The 20,132-nt window shown below is 37.9% G+C and overlaps 2 protein-coding genes across 7 annotated transcripts in view; one reads left to right on the top strand and one right to left on the bottom strand.

The window, feature by feature from the left end:
* The window catches only part of aadac (arylacetamide deacetylase), a 49,581-nt gene extending 46,800 nt beyond the window's left edge, over positions 1–2,781 (bottom strand). Inside the window, exon 1 of the mRNA XM_079885711.1 lies at positions 2,159–2,781. Coding sequence (XP_079741837.1) covers positions 2,159–2,299 — 141 coding nt within the window. The 5' untranslated portion in view covers positions 2,300–2,781. The remainder of the gene's footprint in view (positions 1–2,158) is intronic.
* Positions 2,498–20,132, top strand: part of LOC307166934 (uncharacterized protein) — a 63,147-nt gene continuing 45,512 nt past the window's right edge. For 3 of the 6 annotated variants that reach the window (XR_013822709.1, XM_079885712.1, XM_079885714.1), the window contains exons 1-2: positions 2,520–2,639; positions 7,547–7,671. The gene's annotated coding sequence lies outside the window, so the exon portion shown is untranslated. Of the gene's footprint in view, positions 2,640–7,546; positions 7,672–20,132 lie in introns of all 6 variants that reach the window. The other 3 variants (XM_079885713.1, XR_013822708.1, XR_013822710.1) reach the window with 3 other exon arrangements.

The following is a 20,132-nucleotide window of genomic DNA, read 5'->3' as shown; positions in this document are numbered from 1 at the left end:
ATCTTCGAGGAAAATTCCGCGTTCGTTTATTCAGATAACAAAAGTATAACGTTACTTATTTTCGGCGGGGGAAAACGAGCGCACATGTATGGGTGGAGTCTAAGCAGTCAAGTGAAAAGAAGTTGCATATGCGCAGATGAGATCTGGTTTAATTATTTTTTTCAAAACCGTGGATTAGCAAATGTTTACGATATGATAATCGTACATGCCAATATCGTGATAAATCGTCATACCGGTATACCGTTACAACCCTACGTGGTAAATGTATAAATGTTCCAAAATTTGCCTAGTCTTCTGCTACGCTCAAAAATATGTTATTTTTCTTCAAAAAAAGAGTAGCCTACATATTTTTTGGGGCGTAGTACAAGTAGGCAAATTGGGATGCAGCATAACAAGACATTTGTGGCATGTTTCTTAGTTGCTAGCCATGTTTTTATGTGTTTGTACAGTATTCATTTTTTTCAAACTTGTTTACAATTTAAATGTTTCCTATTTGCTAAATGGAAATGTTTAAAGCTACAATATGTCGTTTATTTTTCGCTGCTAGCCGCTAGGGGTCGCTAACCTCTCACAATAACAAAGGTGTAGATTGATGACGCAGCGAATAAGACGAATCATGGAACTTGTCGTCATGCCGATGGATCTAATAATGTTTATGGATGAGTGAATACATTAATGTTTTTTAACATGACTGATATGAAGCAGGGCGCGATTGCTAATGCGAGACAGATATCAGCGCCACACGCGAGTCCTGCAGATATAAAGGAATGAGGACATTTCAATCTCCCGAACTACCCGCAAGTGCTGAATTAATACTCAAACTGGTCAGTTTATGTAACAAATTAAAATTGTGAGGTAACACAGCGCTCTTTAACTTGGTCTACACTATCACACTAAACAGCATTTGAGTGTGTTTAATGTTATAATGTTATTCTCTGTGTTAGTTTGTTGGCTGTATGAGACTAGCAGTGAGCTAGATCAACATTAGAATAACATACTGATCGTATTCTAACATTTCATCACGTTGAGCTATTATAACATTGATTTGTTTTATGTACATCAGACGCTAGCTCTCGGCATCTCGAAAACGCCACGCCGATATTGATCCTCGTTTTAGTTCTCCTTTTGTCCCAAAGTCTGCTTGCCATGATCCATAATGTTTGAACGAAACAACAACAGTGTGAGCGTGCCGCTAGACGTTATGCACTACGCAGTTGTCCATGTCTGTCGCCATGGTTACTATGGCAGTACTAGCGGAAAACCAGGGATAACGTGGATATTACGTCATAGACAGGCGACAAGTGACGGGCACTATTTAAAAATGGTGAATTTCTCTGAATTTACAAAGTCTTGGAAACATTTAGGATAATGTACACAACTGAAAGAAATATACAACACTGTGTAAGTGGTTTTTGGATATTTTGATTAAAAATTCTTACATATTGTACCTTTAAAATCAAAACTGGAGTCAGGGTGATGGTTTAAAGGAATGGTTTAAAAAAAATCATGAATTTTCATTTAATTTTATAAACAAGATGAATGTCCCTTAAAAATGTAAACTGATGTCCATATTTGTATTAGTGTTCCACTGCACCTACAACTCAGCCAGTAGCTGTAACAACAGTGACACATTTTTACAGTTAATCAGATTTACAAGATGTAGATTTCAAAACAAATGTAATTTGTAAGACAAACTGAGACTGGGGAAAATAGAAGCAGCAGCAACACAGAGTTAGACGTTAAAGCAAATAGTGTTACAACACTCGCCCCTATTTAAGGTGCGTTTTACACCTTAAGGTATTTATTTAAATGGCATTTCCTGCTATAATTTACTTCTATTATTAACCACAAAGCTTACTTTAATGGTCGGATTAAGAATTGACATAATCTGTAAACTGTAAATCTGCCTGACTCTATTGACACACACTCTTGAGCAGTGTCGTGCCAAACACTTGTGAAATCCAAACAAATAATCTAACGCTTGAAACAACAAATAGGTTACAACTGCGATTAGTTGCGTACACTCTTTGATCAACCCAGCCGAAAATAACAATATGGCAGTAATATCGCAATACACATGCGTTTAACTGGCATTGAACTTAAGAATGATGTCTGTCAGTCTTTAATCCACTTAAAATACAAATGCAAGCAAACTTACCAAGTGGCTTAAAGTTTTGAAGAAAGAGTCAGTGAGCATTAGTTTCCATCTCTCTTCTATGTTATTCGGGATTGGTGAATAAACGTAATAAGCGGTTAACGCGCCCAGTAACACAAGCACAAACACTCCTTTAGACCTCATTTTTAGATCTCGCCTGTACGTGTCTTCCGTTTATTTTATAGGCTGTTTGCTCTAGAAGTCCTCGGCAAGTGAAAGCTCCGTCAGCTGCGTTTATTAGTCATTGAGTTCTCTCTGTGTTAAAGTGTAATCCTGGATTAATTTTGGACTGGAGCCAGCGAGATATGACAACACGTGTTAGAGTCATCTGATCGTGATACTGTACGCGTGCATGTGGAAAGATTTGCGCTTGAGCGCGCTCTGGTCTCCTCAGATCTGCTGCGCAAAGGATTTATAAAATCGTAATGAAACGCGGCTGGAGCTCCTCTCAAATTCCTCAGAAAACCCTGTGGGTCATCGCACGGTTTGTGTGCCTCCCTCTCTATACTCACAACACTGTTGAACGGCTCCACTTTTCTTGCTTGCTTTGTGTTGACATTTCTACTCGCAGTTAGTCTCGTGTGAAACCAGCTGTTGTCATCGTGTTGATATCCTGCTGCGCAGGATCTCATGTGGGGTACAACGGGCTAAAGGCCTTATACAAATGTGCTTTTCACTATTCCCATGGTGTATGATTGCAGAATGATTGTATGATTAATGTTTTTATTGAACTATAATGCAGCAGATAAATAATGAGGTCTTTAACCCCACAGACACACAGGGTAAAACCAGCAGGGGGCAAAGACACACAGTACTGATACAAATACTGCAGCTAAAATAATGTTTTTAATAATGTTGATCAAAACAATCACTTTAGCAAAGTTTGCACTATTTTTGAACAATAGAAAATTCATTTTTGTTCAATAAATATACTTTCATTAAAATGTTCATTTTAAAAATGCAGACACAACATTATTTTAAAAAGTAAATATTCTGCAAGTATTGAAGGAGATCCCATAATATTTCAATAAAGCTTTACAGTTGTAACTATAAATTATATTTTATAATATGGTTAATATTATATTTCTACACATGATGGCTTCACCGTAAATATGGTGATTATCGTTAAGGTGGACACCCAACTTGTATGATATTTCCCATCTGAATCTAACCATATCATGCCAACAAATGGAAAATTCAGTCAGGTATTTATTATCATTACAAAGGGATAGTTCACTCAAAATGAAAATTATATTATATATATTATATTAATTATTATATTTACTCACCCTTAAGCCATCCAAGGTGTATAGGCCTATGACTTTCTTACAGACAAATACAATCAGTTATTTAAAAAATAATCCATACGGCTCCTGGGGGTTAATAAAGGCCTTCTGAAGTGAAGCCATGCGTTTGTGTTAGAAAAATATCCATATTTATGATTTTATTAGCTATAATAACTACAGTAGCTTCCGGCAGACTGTGGTACGCAGTGATTCACGGCGAAAGAGTGACCTCTGACCTGACGCATGATGTATTGATGAACACAGAAGCGCAGAGGATAGAACAAAACAAAACAGGGTGGGGGTTAAAGGCAGCGCAATCCAGTTTGGTTCAGAAAACCCATTAACAATGAAAACAACTGTTTATTAATGCTGTAATATATGTGTCCCATAGCCTACACAAGGCCTCTTAGGGCGCTTTCACACTAGCACTTTTGGTGTGCACCCGGGTTTGAATGACGTCAGAGTTCGGTTCGTTTGGATGATGTGAACGCTGTCTTTCGAACTCGGGTGCGCACCCGCGAACCGTACTCGAGTCCGATTAAAAAGGTGGTCTGGGGTACGGGTCATGTGAACTCGGGTACGGTTCGCTGCTGATATGAACGCAATCGAACCAAACCGCGGAAGTGAACCGCTACTGATGGCGTATAATGTGTCTTCGGCGGACAGCCCGCAGTCTTTGAAACGTTTTCAGAATTTTTGCGGCAGACAGACGCAAGTGTGTTTCTGTATGTCTATGTTGAAAACAAAACCAAAGGTTAAAAAAAAGAACAACAAATGTCAACCGAGCAAGTCTATCAATTTGGGTGCCTTTTCATTCGCGGTTACCAAGCAACACCATTACGCCAGCTGCAGCCTGATGACGCAAGCGTACCGCGGTTCGGATAGAAATAATATAATGTGAACACAGTCCATCGGGGGCAGGGGAGGGGGGAGCAATCGAACTCGGGTTCGGAACAGGCAATCGAACCAAGTGTGAAAGCGCCCTTAAACAAGGCTCTTGGACTATGAGGGCTCCCTGGAACTTACTGTTGGGCCCTATGTGAATATGAAGGCCCTAAAACCATTGTCCCATCCTGTTTAAAATTATATTTATTAGAACCATGCACTCTTTAAGCTGTTTTTTTTTTTTTTTTTTTTTTTTTTTTTTTTGTGAAAGGTATTGGAAAAATAACTATTTATTATTACAGCATAACTGTCCAACATTGCCTCATTTTTCATTAGCCTCATTTGCATAATTGTTTGTTGCCTAATTATAAATGATCCAAAAAATGGGCCAAGAGAGAGCATGTTTTAGCATATTTATTATTTAAAATTTGAACTGTAAAAAGTAAAAACATACACACTTCACTCTGCAGTTGTTTGAACGACTGTAAAAGATGCACCTTCAAATAAAAAAGGCAATTAAGCAGAGTGTATATTGGAAATTACAGATGTTCTTTTTTTTACTGGTCAAACCAAATTTTCCCCTTTACAAGTCATAATCCGTCCCTGCCCAAATACCATACTTTTACATGTTCTTCCATTATTGAAAAAATAAATTACCTTTAGCAAAACTGAAAATGATTAAGACGACCTTTGTCTCAAAGTATAAAACATTAATTTAATTGATTCTCATTTGTTACATTCTCATTATCTACAACATTTAAAAAAAAAAAAATCAAACACACCTGATTCAACTCATCAGCTCATTAACCCATGTGATAATGAGCTGATGAGTTGAATCAGGTGTGTTTGATTAGGGAGACGTGCAGTGTTGGGGTGCCTTCAGGACAGGTTTGGGAACCACTGGTCTATGTCACCACTTTTGAATGAGAAACAATATCAAGACTATAAAACTCATCAAAACTAAGCAAACTACAACAAGCGTATCAGTGAGAGCACTCGTTTAAACAGCCCACACACCCGAACTTGAACTGCACATCACATTTTTGACATTATTGATACTGCTTTTAATCGTAATGCAACGGACTGGTCAACGGAACATAAATTAAGCCTTTAAATAAAAGGGTTATTGAGCTGTTTACACTGTCATATCATAGACTGTAAAAAAATATGGACGACGCCCCTTCGCTCTCTTCCATTGGTGAGAACTGAAGCCGCCAGAGTCCCGATATGGTGCTGACATCTTGAAACTTGAGTCTGCGCAGTAGCGATCTCGGGACCAGACCTGCGCAGTCGTGAGCAGGAAGTAAAGCCGCGAAATCAACGCTCCGCCCTCACTCTCGCAGAATGCACTCTCCCTGAGTGCACTTTTTAAAAAATTGATTGCAGTACGACAAGAGGCTTGTTAAAATAAAGTAAATACAATCTCCTCAGTCCTCCGAAGATCCCGAAAAAAATGTCCGTTGGTGCTTCAGTCACTACTTCGCTCAGAGAACCTGTCAATCACAGCTGTCAGTCATGACGTTACACCATCGCATCACGTAACTAACTAAAAACCAACTTATTTTTGAAACAGACACTTGAACTTACATCAGCGTGATAAAAACGACAGCAAATGAAAGAAACCACCTTTGGAAAAAAGATATTTGAAGTGCAATTTAATTGTTTAGTTGGTCTCACGTCCCGTTGAATAACACAGGGAGGTGGGGCTTATGACCTATACTAGGACCAGTCACCGGGGGGCGATCGAGACGCTTTGGCTTCACTTTTCAGGGCTTGTGTCATATACAATAAAAGAGCCTGCACAGCGACAGGAAATAGAAATGAACACAAAAAATCTGTCTAGTGCCTTGCCTACCTTACACAACACTGACGGTGGACTTGCGCTCAGGAGTAGAGCGGACAAATTCTTCCTTCGCACGCTGCAACAGTCACAACATGACGTCACACTCTGAGCGTATGTTTTAAAAAAATACAATTTTTACATATAAATAACACTTTTTAAATATAAAAATGAATAAATGTAATGAACAAACATTTGCGGTTTTGCATTTACAATCTTGTGAAAACGGGATGCTGCAAACACTTCCCCACTTCCCGTGCCCCTGCCTGCGGCAGGTAATTGGTTTCTTTGCTCTGTGTAATTACATTCATACATCGCAAATAAATATTTTCCAGCTATATTATGCAGTTGAGCCCATTTCTACAACAACACATTAATCTTGACCTTTACGATCTTCATTATGAATACATCATGGTGCAGTGCAGGGGATTTTGATCAAGGTTGTACCTAAACTGCAGGAAAATGGATCTTGAGGGCCAGATCTGAGAACCCCTGGTATAATGTATTGGCCAATCTATTGATTTCCCACAGGCGGAGGCTCTGCACCCCAGGCTCTGTCTCGTCTTGTGTCAGTGGTTTACATCATCCTTGGGCTTTCAGAAACAGGGGCGGAGGGCAACATTTATCCAGCTATGATGCTGTTGGATGACATAAAATCATAAAGTAACTTACAGAATCTAAAGTTTAAACCATTGAAGTAACCACATATGGAGCAAAACCACAATAATTAATTATATTATTTAATGAGGAACAATTATTTTAGAATGCTTAAAAGAAAGAAACAGGGAGATAGCTATATAATGAATGAATGATGTAACAAATAACATTTAACAAAATAACAAATATTTATAATAAAATATAAATCAGTTTCTTTTAACAAATTTATTTTATTTATAGCTAAATTAAGAAATTAAACAAGGCAAGTGAATAATCAATTAACTAATTAGAAACCAACTATCATTGGGGAACAAGAACTAAACACAGGAAGGAAACATGGGAACCAAAGAAAAAACAACATGAGAGTCCACACATAGAACATACTAATCTGGGCAGTCGCACTTAAAAAAGAATAAAAGTCAGAATAGAAGGGAAGAATACATTTAGTGTGTAATAAAGACTGCAATTTTGTTTTCTGTTCCTGATAGGTAAGAACTTTTACAGTCATTTTTCAAGATGATGTAGCAGACCTTGAATAGAGTGTGAATCATTAGCCTGGTCTGCGTTTCCCCAAAGCACTGTAAATAGATTGTAGAATCCATCTTAGAATTCATGTTAGTTTTACACTGCAGTCCCAAAAGCCTTACAGGTATAGTTCACCCAAAAAAAAAAGTAATGTACATGTAATAAATCCAAATCCTTATGTCTCTGGTTCTTCTTCAGAACTTCAAATGAAGATATTTGAAGAATTCTCCAGTGGACTTCACGGACAATAAGCCAGAGCCCACTGTGACGGATGAGCCAGACAAAAGGACATCGCCGTGGAGCCTGAGCCCCACATTGACCAGGTGTGTGAGCTGGCAACATCCTGTGCCACCGTGGGAGGGCTAGTGGAGTTTGAGGGAATGGAGGAGGAGTGTGAGGATATTTTGAGGAATTGAATTTGGACATTCTGCTGAATCTCCCATCGCTACTGGTCCCAACCAGTAAAGTATTCTGTGTCTTCTGTGTCTTTATTGCCGCTGGTCCTGCCCAGCATAAAGTTTGTTTCTTTGCCCTGTATAAAGTCTCTGGATGTGTTCGAAATCACCCCCTATACCTTCATTCACTATTCCCTATATTACTCCACTTACAGAGTCCATTTGAGGGAGTGAATGAAATTTGAGCCAGAATGGCTGCTGTTTCTGCATAGTTTGTGCTTGCTGTTTAATAATCATTTGAAACGTAGCAAACTGACAGCTCCAGTAGTAATGAAAGATTTAACTTGAACTCTGTCATGGAAACTAGCATGTATAAACTTTAATTAAGCAATTTAATAATCAATTAAAAGGAATTTATACCTGTATGATATTACATTGTACCCATATTGGACCAGCGGTTTGGAAAATGGATGGATGGATGATTCAGCTGCGGCACCATCTTCTGGTCAGACGTGGGAATTCATTTAGTCAACTCTCACAATGCATTATGGGTATTCTCTAGCCGTTGAGCGTACATTAGTTGTACACTCATTATTGTGGTGCATTGTGGGATTGAATGAGTGCACTTGATAACGGCAGAAAACAAAATCCACAGAAACGCGTCCCTGCTCTTGATTTAAAAATACTCTACATGAGGACTAGCCTAGAAATCTAGAGGCACCCTAGCGGCAGCAAAATGTATTTTGCAGCCAGGGTAGTCTAGCAACTCTCCGTTGACTTTCGGAGCTGTAAAAATCTAAATTGGGTCAGGCCAATCACATCATGTATAGATTAGGCGGGGCGGGCTTAACAAAATGATGACAGAGTTGCGACGGTTCCCTGCTACTTATAAACAAAGAATGGCGGCTGCTGGAGAATCTTTCGAATTGGCTTTGGCCGCAACTCTGGAGGACTTGGAGTTAAGTTTTTCTTTGAGAAAAGAGCAAAGAACGGCACTTAAGTCATTCTTAAAAAAGGAAGATGAGTTCGTAGTTTTGAAAAGTTGAATCTATCAACTAACGTTAGCTCCGCTGTTGGGAAAATGCTCTGGTTGGTTGAAGCGCTGTCTATTGCATGCAGAGGGAATTTGAAGGACAGCCGTTTATCCCACCTCTCGGATTGAGCCGTGTCTATGGTGAGTTGCCAGACCTAACATCTTGATGTAGGTCTGGCTTGCCAGGCTACACGAGGACGGTTTAGAACCCAAAACCTCTGGCACACTTGTCAAAAGAGTATTACTAGATTATTAGAACTCACAAACACAAATAGCGGATCTATGTATTTATTTACTAACGTGAAGAATCTCGGAACTAACCGCATATTGTATTAGTAGATGTAAGGATGAAACTATCACATTAAATATGAGTTCGATGTCAATAAATTAAACCCAATGAAAATGATTTCTGGACATCGTAATGTTATTTTTTGTGCTCCCACCCACTTTTTTAAAGAATGTGTTATGCAAATGCTCCAAAAAATTATTAATTCGGTCCACACGGAGACGTTTAGCTGTATACGTAATTTTTTTTTTTATTGTATCGCCGTTTCGTCCAGACGGATCCGGCATTTTGGGAGACTGAAACCACTATTTTTTTAAACCGGGTCCCAGAGTGTATCTGAAATCTGAAAACGACACCCTTGCGTTTTCGTACAGCCAATCCGTATATTTAGTGAAACGATGATGTTATCACAACAACTGCAGACTACATGCTTGTGTTCTGTAGAAGCTACTGAGCCTCTTTTATTTAGTTATTTATTACTTACTTGAATGTAGTTGTATTTTAGTTCTTTATTTATTTATATTTTCTTTCTTATGCTATGATGCTTGTCTGTTGCCTGATTAAGACATTTCGTATTTTGTAGGGATGAGCATTTCGAGCAAAAATAATATTCAATGATTGCTGGGATTTATTTGATTATTATTCAAAAAACGCACCCCTGCCCCACATGCACACCGGAAAAACTTGTTTGCTCAAATTCCGCTCCGACATTAAATTTCTCTGTACTGAAGGCCTACATGTTGTAGCCATTAAAGAAAACGTATTTAGTTTTGTATTTATGTTTAGATAATATATTATTTTTTAATTTCATCTATGTTGATTATATGAAAAGTGAACAGCATGGGTAATAGGATCATAAGATGCGCAATATATCGGGAAACGTAATTTTGACCGCTTTGTATAAAGCCTTTCTTTAAAGTGAATTTCGTTTTGTATAAATTGTATCTTAATTTTAATCAATGTCAAATATAGCAGACAATTTAATCAGGACATGGAGGCACCAGCACGATCACTTGCATTGCTTATGAACTGGAGCAATCATAAATGAACCTAAACTCAGAAATATATCTATATCTATAGAAAGCTTGAAAATGTCTACTTGTAAACAAAACAATTCAAAACGAAAAGAAACAGACAACTCTCTTATGTAATCCGTATGAAGTGTGCATTTCTCTCTATAGGCACGTTCACCACTGTGAAGATGGCGAGTCAGCATCGTCAACATCTTTGCAGCTGACACTGACACAGAAAACACTTGTTTATTAGTAAACAATTAAAATGTCTCCTTGCTGTATTTGACACATTCATAATTATTACATTTGCCGGTTCTTTGTGGCAAGCTTTATGGGTCCGCTAACTAATCGAATATTGTGACTCATCCTTGTTTTGTACCAGGCCATTTATGGTTGTTCATATTGTTCAAGTTCTTGGTAAAAAAAAAAGAAAAGAATATAAGAATCTCCTGAGCCTAATATTATTGTTTACAGCGCATATTGTATTCTGCGCATGCTCCGTCGTCTTCTCCGTTTTTAGTGTATCTCTATGGCAGAATTACAGCGCCACATATTGGTCTGGCATGTATACTACATCGTTTTGAGTCGGTTTCAGTGGTTTCGTGTGTACGCAGATATTTCTTGAGAAGACCCCGTGTTTACGGATTTTTTTTTTACAGCGAAAAAAAAGCTTTGTGTGGATGTGGCCTTATTCGTATGGTCTAGACTCTAGCATATGCCTGTGTATATGGGACAAACTGCGCTCTGTCTGGCTTTCATATTAGAACGCTTCTTTGATGCCCTAAATACGGGACGATTCTGTAATATACAGAACGGTTGGCAACTCTTGTCACAATTACATTCAGTTTGTTTTAGTTTCATTTATAAGGACTTTTAGTTAGCTTATCTTTGTTCCTTGTGTTCCCGTTTGTCATCAGTTACCATGGTTATTCATCATTTGATTAATTACCAGAGCTGTCTATATTTGGTTCATCTTCACTATGTATGCAAGTTCCTCTTTAGTACCAATTCATTGTCCTGTATTCTTTGTGCATGGCACACTGTGTTCTTTGATATTACATTGCCTGAGTTTCCTGTATGTTAATAAATCAAGTTTATATTTGGATCTACTCCGTCTACCTTCTTCCTCCTTGGATTAGACATTATAGGATCAGACTGTAGGATGACACTGTACTGTTCTCCAAAAACGTCCTGTGTATACTTCAAAAGCAAGCTAAACTCCCCCTCATCTACTTCACAGACACCCAATGTCCTTTTCCATGTTTTAATAAGGGTAGGGTAAAATTGTGAAATAATAAACAATATGAATTTACATCCATGATGTGTATATAAATAAATACTTCTTACAAATATTGTTGTAATCTAGATTGAAATTTTCTTCTTATCAAACAACATGAAAATAAATTGTCATGCAAATGAAAGTAATAAGTATATCAATAGCTCCCACATAATCCAGCGCTATAATGCATTATCCTCAGAACAGCCAGTATAGGGAGACAAACTACCAACCAAACATGTACTTTTAATTAGGGATGTCCCGATCCGATCACGTGATCGGAAATCGGGCCCGATCACGTGGTTTCAGACTCGATCGGAATCGGACGTTACCTCCCGATCAGGACTCGGATATATATGTATATATATTCTCATTATTTTTTAACACATCTATAGTTATGCGGTGGCACAGAGTTACGCCGGTTTCACACTGCACGCGTTAGCAGAGCGTAAGCAGCGCAGGAGCAGTGCGTATGGTGAGCAGGAGCAGGACACGCGCGTTTTGCTTTCACACTGGCAGCGTTCACAGGTCAACATAACTACAATGCATTCTATAATTCCCGGTCTTATTCTGCCCTCTAGTGGCATATCGAAATGAATACAAACCTTATATTTACTAACAGACCAAACACAGTAAATAATCATACTAATAAAGTATATGTACAACAAAATCTGATGAGCTCAGAATATACGCGTTTAATTCCACGTTAAGCAAATTGCCGAATACACTCAAATGAGATCGACTCAGACGTCAATAAATGGACGCGCAAATTATAATCACTAATACAAAATAAAACAAAAATGTCTTTTATACACAAAAATGTCTATTTGTACAAATTGCTGCACATTCGTTGAATTCTGAATTTTGCACATTTGAAAGCAATTTGTTTATGGGTAGCCTAAAATATCTGCAACATTTATCAAGTTCAAGGATAATTGTGCGTGCATTTCTTAATCAATATGATACTAAAATCATAATAAAGTATACTACAAAAAAATCAGATAAGTCCAGACTATGAATGCAAAGAAACTCTGTTTTACTTGACTTGGCTTGCACTGCCTTAGCCTAGCACTATTGCGACTATTATTATTATTATTATTATTAATAATACTAATATTAATTTAACTATTATTGTTGTTGTTGCACTGCATTCGTTGAATTCTGAATTTTGCACACATAACTGAAAGCAATTTGTTTGTGGATAGTAGCCTAAAACATATCTGCAACATTTATCAAGTTCACGGATAATTGTGCGTGCATTTATTAATCAATATGATACTAAAATCATAATAAAGTATAGGCTACTACAAAAATCAGATAAGTCCAGAATATGAACGCAAAGCGTTTAATTTGACGTTAAGCATTTTCCTCCCATAGAAACTCATTATAAGAACGCTAAATGTAGCTTAATGCATATTAGAATGTCCCCTTATTATGTCGAAATAACGAGATATTTATGTCGAAATAACGAGATATTTATGTCGAAATAACGAGATATTATGTCGAAATAACAAGATATTATGTCGAAATAACAACTTATTATGTCGTAATAACGAGATATTATGTCGAAATAACGAGATATTATGTCGAAATAACGACTTATTATGTCGTAATAACGAGATATTATGTTGAAATAACGAGATATTATGTCGAAATAACTACTTATTATGTCGAGATAACGACTTATTAAGTCGAAATAACGAGATATTATGTCGAAATAACGACTTATTAAGTCGAAATAACGAGATAAGTTTTCTTTATTTTTTTTTCTCACCTTGCGGTTCAGGGCTTCCGTAGAAAAGACTTGTCAAGAAGCTTATTTTATTATTAATTCAATAACTTTTGGTTCATCTTTGTTTTTATTGTTCTGGCAACAAGTTTGTTTTTGGACATTTGTTTTCTATTTACATTGTTGTTGGTCATTTGATCGACTGATTAAAACACAATAGATATCATCAATGCACTTTTTTGGATAAAACTGCGGTGTATTTTGGCCATGATCAATGCATTGTCACTTTAACCCCTCATTTACACTGCAAACGCCTGCGGCGCATTACGGCTGCGACGAGGTTTTATTCCGTCCTCCACGCGGTGCCAACTCACACCGGGAGCATATCAGAAGCGGAGCGACTGGATGCATGAGACCACGTGATTTGCTTAACTGTGTGTTTTTCAAATTCCAGGATGAATCTCTCGTCGTCCATTTCTGGTCTCCTACCAAGGATATATTGCCAATATACGTGCAATACGTTTGGGAGTCTGCACAGGGTGTTTATTTTGAAATTTTTTACTTTTATTTTGTATTTCCGGTGCGACTTGGACGCGCGTCCGTCAAAAATAGACTAGGCGCCTATATTTAGCGAAGCGGCGCGGAGAGTCGCTTCTGGGAAGCTTCTGAAACGCGCTGCGTTGCGGCCGGTGTAAACACAAGCATTGACTAGAATGGGCGCGATCAGCTCCGGTAGCCGTGTCGCAGCCGTAATGCGCCGCAGACGTGTGCGGTGTAAATGAGGGGTTATTCAGCGTAAGCGGCGCAGCAAAAATAGACTCTGCGCCGAAACGATCGCGGCACTGCTGCTTCTGCTCTGCTCCTGCTACGCGCTGCCGCGCCGCCTCTGCGTGCGGTGTGAATGCTCTAATCTGTTAACATGGGCGCCGAAAAAAATACGCGCTGCACGCTCTGCTAACGCGTGCAGTGTGAAACCGGCGAGTGCGAAACCGGCGAGTGCAGTACCTAAGCACATTACTGGCTTTGCAAACACTGTGGCACTTTTTTTTTTTTTTTTGTTTACATGCCAGCTGGGTATTTTAAGTTGAGGTGCTATTTGTTTATATATTAGACTTTTTTTATGTTTACTGTTGCACTAAGTCCAAAAGTGAAGAATTTATGTTATTTATTAGGCTACTTGATTGTTCAAGCTACCTCACAGAAGTGCTCTGTTTGTTTACAGAGTTGTTGAATGTTAAAATAAGGTGAATTAAATAAAAAAAATAAGGAACATGATCCTGGATCTGTTTTTCGCTCTTCTTTATTCTTTTTTTATGTATTATAGAAGTATCGGATCGGGACTCGGTATCGGTAGATACTCAAAATCAAATGACTCGGACTCGGGGGCAAAAAAACCTGATCGGGACATCCCTACTTTTAATTATTGTTAACCCTCTGGGGTCTGAGGGGTTTTCTGGGCCCTGGAGGTGTTCTGACATGCTCTGACATTTGTGCTTTTTTCAGTTATTTATAAACATGTTAATGGCAAAGGTGTAAATTCACTCTATATAGCAAAAACAGGGCTTCGAGTTCTGGCTTCAAAATGATGTGAAAATCATCCTGCCTAATCGTTCACACACAATTTAAATCAATGTATTGTTTTATAAGACAGGTTTTGCTTGGAAAGCCAATATGCGAGGGGGGCGTGATCGAGGAGTGGTTTACACCTGAGAATACAATGTCCCACCCAGTATGCGTAATGACTCTGCATAATGAGCCATTCATTCAGGTGTGGCACTTCAGCCACAAGAATGAATGCAAGGACAAAAGATATATTTAGAAGAAGACTTATATTGACCATTTAAGATTTTGCTTACATCTATCTTGTAAATATGTTTTGCTATTTTATTAAAAAGGTTACAATTACAACAATAATTACAATTTCAACAATATTTCAAGTGTACTCTTTCTTTGTAAAAAAATGATTATAGGCCTATATTTTATCATATGTATTGATTAGTTTGAATATAGCCAACACTGGAACAGCTAACATCTTAGTTGATGACTTTATTTTTGACAAAAATAGTATGTTATATATATATATAGGCCTATATATAATATATATATATACACACATGTACATATATATATAACATATGAGCAGAAATTGCTAAACAAAAGCTTATTTGATGTGGCAGTATATTCTACAGTAAAAACTGTACCCAAATCTAGTCAACAAAATGTTGTCTTTCATATTTCGCCTGACTGTAACGTTGTTTTTATGAAATATTAGGGCATATAAATGTTAATTTGCAGTTTAATACGTTGCTTATACAGATAGCCTACATTTTATTTCAACATATTTCAGTCGATTTTTACTCATCTAAGTATAGCAATACAGTTTGCTAAAACATCATCATTCATTCACACACAGAAACACGTTTAAAATTTAAACTGTCTTTTTGCGAGCTGTGGTAAACAGCGCGCATCTCTGCGGCTGCCGTTCATTCATTCACACAGAAACGCGATTCACTTGAGAAGGAAAAAAAACGTACTACTGTATTCCTCAGCTCGCTCCTCGAAATACCCGCACTTCTGAGGTACATTTTCCATTATTATTATTCCTCACAGCGCTGCGAGACGGTGTAAACAAGTAGGCTACAATGATCTGATTAAACTTGTGTTTTCTCGAGCTGATATGGAGGCGTTCACAAGTTTGCAGGATTGCCTCAGGCATTTGCGTTTGAATAGCGCGTGCTCTCCGTGGGCGGAGTCACATTAAAAATAATTCGATGAGATGAGAACGACTGACATCTCGCTCTTTTCTTACAGATTACATTAACTGAGAATATTTGTTTTTTATATAAATTACTTCATTTAAAAGAAGAGAATTCAAGCTTCATGCCTGTGTGTCTGTATGTCTGTTTGACTGAGTATTCACTGAGTTATTGTTCATTTTCGGACGCGTTTCAGAATGGACTACACTGACAGAGAGAAGGCAGAACTCACTTCGTGTTTATTTTTCTTTATTTGGCAAAAAGCACAACACTTTGTTTTTATTGTGAGTATACACAAAAATAATACACATTTAACAGAATCGATTGATGTATGAAATTCCTATGGAAAATCAAAGTCAACAGAGTATTTATGAGTCTTTTTTACACTGATAAAAAAAAAAGCGAGCTGGTATCGCCGGCGATACCGCCGACCCCAGGGGGTTAACTTTGACCATTACTGTAATGGTACAGACACCATTCACAGCCATGTCTCTTTCTGTTTGTCTCTGTTCGGTTAAGACTTTGAGTGCCCTTCATTGGCATTTGGCAAGACACTTTTCCGCAGATAACCAAACAAGCTTATGTCAATTTTTTTTTTTTCAAAAAAGTTTTTTCCCCCACACATTTGACATCCTCTAAACTACAAAGAAACTGTCCGATGTGTTTTCTGTGGTTGCAGTGGCGGGCAGTGCATTTCACACCTAGGCCTTCAGTGATGTCCTACCTGAATTAATCCACCTCTTAATACTCTTTTAATAGTGCACAGACTCTTTATAATTGTTGTGAAATTGCTGTTTTATTTTGCCCCGGCAGTTATAGGGTTAATGCGGTGAGTTCGGAAAAGGCCGGGTAGAGAGAAATGAGCGAGTAAGTTAGGCTGGTGTGTTTGTGTACAGTTGTTTACGATTAAAAAGTTCAGAAACGGATGTAAAAGTATGAATATTTGAAAAAAAAAATCATATTCAGCATGGAAAAAATGGGGACAAAAATTATACTCACCAAAACTACTGATTATTTTTACACAAAATCCATCCTTATTTCTTTCCTCAAGGTCTAATTACTCCGTTGTACAGGTTACCTGTGTGTTTCAGTCCCAACAACCTTTTCTATCGCCATCGAGGCTAATGCTGAAAGTCGAGTCTGTCCCGTCATGTTTTAATTCGCTTTAGTGCTGAGAGTGTCCGCTCGACAGAAGCAGTGGACACAGGGATAGTCACCGCAAAGCATGACGATGTGTACAGGTGCCCCATGCTCTCACACATATTTTTATAGGAAATCAATGAGATCAGCTGGACTTTTGCCTTCAAAATCAGTCATGGCATTCATTACAGTCAGTGAATTCTGTTTTTACCCATAACCCGGGACAAATCGAATAGTGTTCCGTGACTCTAAGTTAAACTGGATAAGGCTGGATATGGGTTTTTTTTTTTCCGGTAGGTTTGAACCTGGGGTCGAGGAGAGAGAGAAACATTATTTTGTGGGTTAAAACACTATTAAATCTACAGGAATATATTTTAGTTTATGCAGTTCGCTACAGATGTGGTTAGCTAGCTCTGGCTAGTATTAGTACACGTTCTGACCATCCAATCAAAAGACGTGAACGTGAATTGTACGCCTGCTAGATGGCCTCGCTGCAGTCAAATCGAAATCTGATTGGCTGATTGACTGATTATCTGATTGGTTAGTTTCATTGCCATTCATTTTAAGCTACAGGCGTCCGCACTATCAATTCTGAAGGCCTTAATGCAGATTTCTTTGGCCATGGTGTTAGGAGGTAAACAGTTTAGGAACCAAGGACCAGATGTTTGAAAGAAGACCCAGAGTCAGAATTATAATACATTGAAGAAAAGTTTTACTGAAGATAGTTTGCAGTTTCATCAGCAGAAGTCATCTTCAAGACTCACACGGGAGTTCGTAGGATGCCCCGCTTACAGTTACAAAGATCACAGCAGTTATACCATTTCCAAGGTCTAAGCTACATCATTGCTTACAAGTTGAATGATTCTCATTGGCTAAGAAATTGATAAACATAGTAATTTTCCATACATATACAGATAGACTGAAGCATATCTCCATAGATTATGCATCTGAAACTCGGACCCTGAAGTTAGGCACATTGTGACCTTCCAGTTCTCAGATTTGGGTTGCTGGGTGCCAGCATGTCTCAAACAACAACTCAGTCAATCTCCAATAATGGCAGTGGTTCCTTAACCTGTAACCAAGAAGACTAACACACACACAAAGCTGTGTGCTTTTCCAAGGTTGGATTTGGCCAGGCTCTAACTATAAACAGGAGAGTTGTCTCAAAACATCAAGATAATGCGTTCTTTCTCAAGGAGAGCTACACTTTAGTCTAAGTAAGGCTTTAACAAAGAAATGGTCCCTTAAACTATTGGCTTCAATGACCCGTATGTGTTTTAAAATGTTGAAGACATTTCTCAAACACAAAACATTTCCCTATTTAATTTCTTGAAGCCGGGTTAAATGAGCAAGCACTGTTGTTGAATGACTTCTCTGGAGATTTTACTTTGTTATAGAAGTTACCAGTGTGATTACTGAAATGTTCTTTTCATGTATCCTTTAATGTCTGTATTTGATATCGGAATGCAGTAACAGTGCTTGCTCATTTAACCCGGCTTCAAGATATTAAATAGGGAAATGTTTTGTGTTTGAGAAATATCCACTGCTGCTTCAATGTATATGTAATGATTGATTAATACCTTGATTATAAATCACTCATTACATATACATTGAAGCAGCAGTGGATGCTGCTCCTTCAATGGCAACACATGATGGCTGAAATATGATTGGATCAAAGTTCTAACATAAATATTTAAACTACTGGAAGCAGCGCAACCAAGAGAAAAGATATGTAATTAAGAGATTGTACTATTGGGAATAATTTAATAAACATTCATGAAAAAAAAAAAAAAAATTAAAACAAGTCAGTGATTCTTATAGTGTTTAGGCTAGCAGAGAAGGCCTTGCTGGCCCTGACGGCCCACCGCTGTGTGGTTGTGATTTTCACATAAATGTGTATGGAACATTTGCTATTCATAAAAGCAGAAAGTATGCATCTCATTCAGAAGCTGAATTTAAACCTGCTGTTCTTTTGAAAGGGCTGAAAAGAACACTGTATCCTGGCAGAGCTGTTGATTTATGTAAATGACACAGAGGAACACGAAAACAATTGTTCTACACTGGATGAGGAGGGTGACTCTGTACAAAATACTGCAGAGAGAAAACTTGGTTCTTTGCTGCTTAAATTGGAAAGCCTCTTCCATGTTCCAGCCAAGCTCAAGCATTCCAGGTCAAGCATTTCGAAATATTATTGACCAAACTTTAAAGCAGCATAATTGTGCTATTGACCCATCAGTAATCACAGAATTGGTTAAAGAACATTGTGAAACAGGACCATTAAGCACAGCACTTGGAGGCGATGGCCCCTTTTTCCATGTATTCTGAAGGAAAAGGCATTTTAAATACAACTTTGATGTTGTTCAGCCTGCATAATACATCATTGATGGAGGCAGAAAAGAAGTTTCCAGGATGTTTCAAGCCATTGTAACATTGGTGCATGTAGATTCAAACAGAGTTTGCATCATCTGAAGTCATAGCAGGAGTTGGAGTTTCTCGATTCATCTCTTCACAGGTGTTGGGTCATTTGAAGTCTTCATAAGACCACATAAGGTCTTTGATGCTGTGCGGGTAAATAGACAAGGGAAATCAAATAACCAGTCAGTAAGACCTCGCTGTGTTTGGGCAAGATTGAGCTAAAGTTGCCGGTGTGATTGTTGCGTGCTGGATCTCCAGACGACGACTACAGAGAGAAGCTGAACAGTGCGGTGAGAAAAACAGTAAAAACATTTTTTACAATCTTTAACCCTCTTAATTTCCAAAGTTTTACCTCCCTGACATTATTGGTCAGTGGCTCATCTCACACAACACACAATTATTGCCACTCGTGACATTATAACTGTCCCAGCTGTTTTAAACCAGGCCTGCTACAGAAGAATGAGGGGGGAATCAATCTTGCACTCTATCCTACTGGATACTGTGTTCAGTGTATACATGAATCAACAAAAGACAAGAAAGAAAAATCTTTTCAGAGCATATATTGAATTTTTACATAAAAAATTCACCATAAACACCAAACAAACAAACTCAAACATTAAATAAATCACACAAAAAGTAATGGTGTAAGTGGATGAGGGTGAAATGTCCCATAAAGATGTTGACGAATAATGGAGTTGATAAAGTGAGCAGTCTTTACAATGAACAGTTCTTATATGCACC

This window comes from Squalius cephalus (assembly GCF_949319135.1).
Source record: "Squalius cephalus genome assembly, chromosome: 11".
Lineage (NCBI taxonomy): Eukaryota > Metazoa > Chordata > Actinopteri > Cypriniformes > Leuciscidae > Squalius > Squalius cephalus.
Note: the sequence above shows the minus strand (reverse complement) of the source record. Positions and strands in the feature narration are given on the sequence as shown.